General features: G+C 42.1%; 1 protein-coding gene across 1 annotated transcript in view; it reads right to left on the bottom strand.

Annotated features, from left to right (window-relative positions):
• LOC141829901 (ferredoxin C 2, chloroplastic-like) overlaps positions 1-1,354 on the bottom strand; it is a 5,101-nt gene extending 3,747 nt beyond the window's left edge. The window contains exon 1 of the mRNA XM_074717378.1: positions 1,241-1,354. Within this exon, the coding sequence (XP_074573479.1) occupies positions 1,241-1,354 (114 nt within the window). The remainder of the gene's footprint in view (positions 1-1,240) is intronic.
• Positions 1,355-3,383: the final 2,029 nt, after the last annotated feature.

Genomic DNA, 3,383 nt, shown 5'->3' with positions numbered 1-3,383 from the left:
CAAACTGACCAGACTTAGGTGTATTGTCAAACATCGAACTCTAGGCAAGATCTTAGTGCATCTTGCACCAACAGTTGGGACCCAAGGCTGAGATGAAGTTGATATGTGAGGCCACGCAGGTGTCGAGGTAAGAGCTTGAAGTCGAGACTTACGGTTCAAGTGAGGTCGGCACGTGATGTTGATCAAGTGCCATGCAAGGTTAGGATCTAAGACTAAAATGAGGTTGGCATGCGATGTCGAGCAAACACTGAAGTCAAGACCTAAACCTTTGTGAAAACTATGATCATGGCTAAGGTTAGAGGTTGTCAACTAACCACCCCTCAAATTAAACCTTCTAAACAATTTTATTCTTTTCTTATTTTAAGACCACGTGGCAATCATGGGACAACCACATGGTGGACACATGGTCGCTTAGCGATTTCATCTTATCATAAGTCTCTCGGATTAGTGTAGTCAAAAGAAGTGAAGTCCGACTGACTGGACTTGTGTTGAGTCAAATGTTTTGGCTGAACCAGAGGGGATATTTGCAATGATCAAGTCTATCCACTCGATATAAAAAATAGCCTTAACTATTGATGATATGCTAAATCACCTATCAACCTTATTATTGATGCACTTTTTCGACCGTATTAGTGATAGCATGCATTATCAAATTCGAGAACACCATGTTGCATTAATGATGGCGGGCATGGGAAAATGACTTTGCTAACATGGTCATAAATCAGAGGGTTATACTAATTTCCCACCTGCCCAGCTACCTCATCGAACGACCATCTTTGAATCACTGTGTCATCCGATGCTCCTTTTGGTTTGATCCTTAATGGCGAAGATCATATTTTGATTCAACCACGTAGGACATACAATGCGACGGCCAGAACCAGGCCCACCGTTCTTTAATCCCATCTAATGCTCCATCAAGCAATGGACTTAGCCCTACTGTGCTATCAGTGACATATATTGATGCATCGCCGGATCGCGCTGCTTTCCATTCACTTCAGCATCTTCTTCTTCCTTCAGTCACCGGCCACGATCCTAACCTAGTAAGTCTAGTTGTAACTTTCTTTTTCCCTCTTCCTTCTATCTCTATATTCCTTCCTCTTTTTTATTCTTATGGCCGTGTCAATTCCTTTATATGAGATTCAAAGGATCTCATTTACTTTGGGAGACGACTTGCTTCTCAAAGAACAGTATGGCATATCCTTAGATCATAGGATTAGGATTCCATCCCTAGAACACCGACCCCACTAACAACCTCCTGGCTATACTTCCTTTTTCCAAGGTCAGTTAGCTGGCGGTTTAAGATTGTCCATGCCTCCTTTCTTTCAAAACCTAGCCACTTATTTTCAATGCTCATTATCCCAGCTTGCCCCTAATTTATATCGATTGATCTATAGTGCTTCTGTTGTTTTTCAGATATACCAAATTCCCTTCGATTTCCCTACTTTTCATTACTTTTTTTATCCTAAGAGAGGAGAGCTTGGGTAGTATATTTTGCTACGAGGCGAGGTTCCAACTTCTTGGATATATATCCTAGCTGCCATCGATATTCTAATAGACTTAAAATTTAATGTGAACACTCTGGTGGATAACGAGGTCCTTCTATATCAAGCTAGTCTGAGCCCTAATGTCATTCCTCTAGAGAAACCACTAAGTAAGCTTTCTATTTTTTTCAAGTCCATTTTTACACTGACTAATTCTTTCTCTGCTCTTTCAAGTTGAATCATGCTGAGTGCTTCCATCAATAAGCACCTAAAGTGGGACGTAACCACGACATACAATTGGTGAGTTTTAGAAGACGTGACCGAGTCCTCGACTACAGAAACAGGAGCCACAGTGACGCAGAATGATCAGCCAATCGAAATCGAGGATTCTCAGACTGCCATCCTAGAGTCTGTCAGCTCACCTAACAAAGAGAAGGATTCTAAGAAAACACCCGACACCTCAACCTCGACTACAAAAACTGAAGCGACGGAGGTGGTACCTAAGACATGTCAAGATCCCAGTCAATGAAAAGGAGTCGTGAATAAAGAAAGACTACTCTTCCAGAAGTTGAGATGATGTCAAGACCGAACAAGGTAGGCTCAAGTGCTCCAGATACTTCAACGAGCTCGTCTGGGGGGACCTCTTTTAGCAACCTTACCCTTATAGGCCTTGCCTCTTGAGAGTTTCACAAAGAATCGACATGATAAGAGGAAGTCATCAACTCCCACTTTTAGCACCGACCCGACTCCAGCTCCTCCTATGACTATGCTAGAAATAGGATCTTGACTGATTCCTACCCGTCCTCCTAGAGTTCCTTGAGGTCCTCCTAAAGATAGAAGATGGGCTCCCCTGAGGAAAGAGAGGAATAGTCCAGACATGCTATAGATGAGATCTTGTCATGTCTAGATCTAGAGGTTTTGAGCGAATGCTTGAATGGATCCATAGTAAAGGTAAGGATTCTTCATATTTTACTTGGCATTGTATCTCTATAGAATAGTCATACTAACGTCAAGTTATGGGTAGACTTTGAAGGAACACAAAGAACTTCATCGCTGCATCCCTAGAATGGTCTCTAAGCATAGACGACTAGAAGCTCAAGTGGCCGAACCGAACTCAAGAACCAACTGAAAAATCCAACTAAAGATGTTGAAGAAGCCAGGACCCACGCAACGTAGACGACTAGAAGCTCAAGTGGCCGAACTTAAGAACCAACTGAAAAATCCAGCTAAAGATGTTGAAGAAGTCAGGACCCATGCAGATGTGGAGAAAGCTCGTATAACTAGTGAGGCAGCTCAGGCTGATGTTGATATGGCTAGAGCTGAGATAGATAAATTAAAGAAAGAGGTTGAGCTTCAAGCTACAAAACTTCACCAGATGGAGCAGACTTTAGAGAACACAAGGCTGCCTTCCAAATGTCAGAAGAAGAGGTTGTCAAAGCCAAAGGAGAGGCCGAGTCCTCAAAAAAGGAAATGACTCAGGTTAGGGCTGAACAATCCTCTTTTCATTTACAACAATGAGAATTACACCAAGACTTGCGGAAGGTAGTTGCAAGAAAGCAGGATTTGGAACAGCAGTTATCAAAGGAGAAAAGGTAGAAAGAGCAAATTTCTTCTGAATGAGATAAGGTGATATTGGAGCTAGAGTTGACTAAAAAAGAGTTAGCAAATTCCAAGGAGGGTGAAGAAAGAAAATGGCAAGAGAGGAAGGCTGCATTCCTAGTTTCCCCGAAATATTATGATACGTTGGGAATCCGAACGAGCAAAATGTTAAAGCATGGATTAATTTGAGGGAGTTGATTATCAACTCATACCAAAAGGGACTAATTTAAGTTTTTGGATCCTCAGAAGGTCTGGGATAGCTTGCCTTCCTTCGAGAAGCAAGACTAGTGTAGTTATCTTATG

The sequence above is a fragment of the Curcuma longa genome, chromosome 5 (genome assembly GCF_044706935.1).
Source record: "Curcuma longa cultivar G26 ecotype Majalengka, Jawa Barat chromosome 5, ITB_CL_G26_1.1, whole genome shotgun sequence".
NCBI classification, from domain to species: Eukaryota; Viridiplantae; Streptophyta; class Magnoliopsida; order Zingiberales; family Zingiberaceae; genus Curcuma; species Curcuma longa.
Note: the sequence above shows the minus strand (reverse complement) of the source record. Positions and strands in the feature narration are given on the sequence as shown.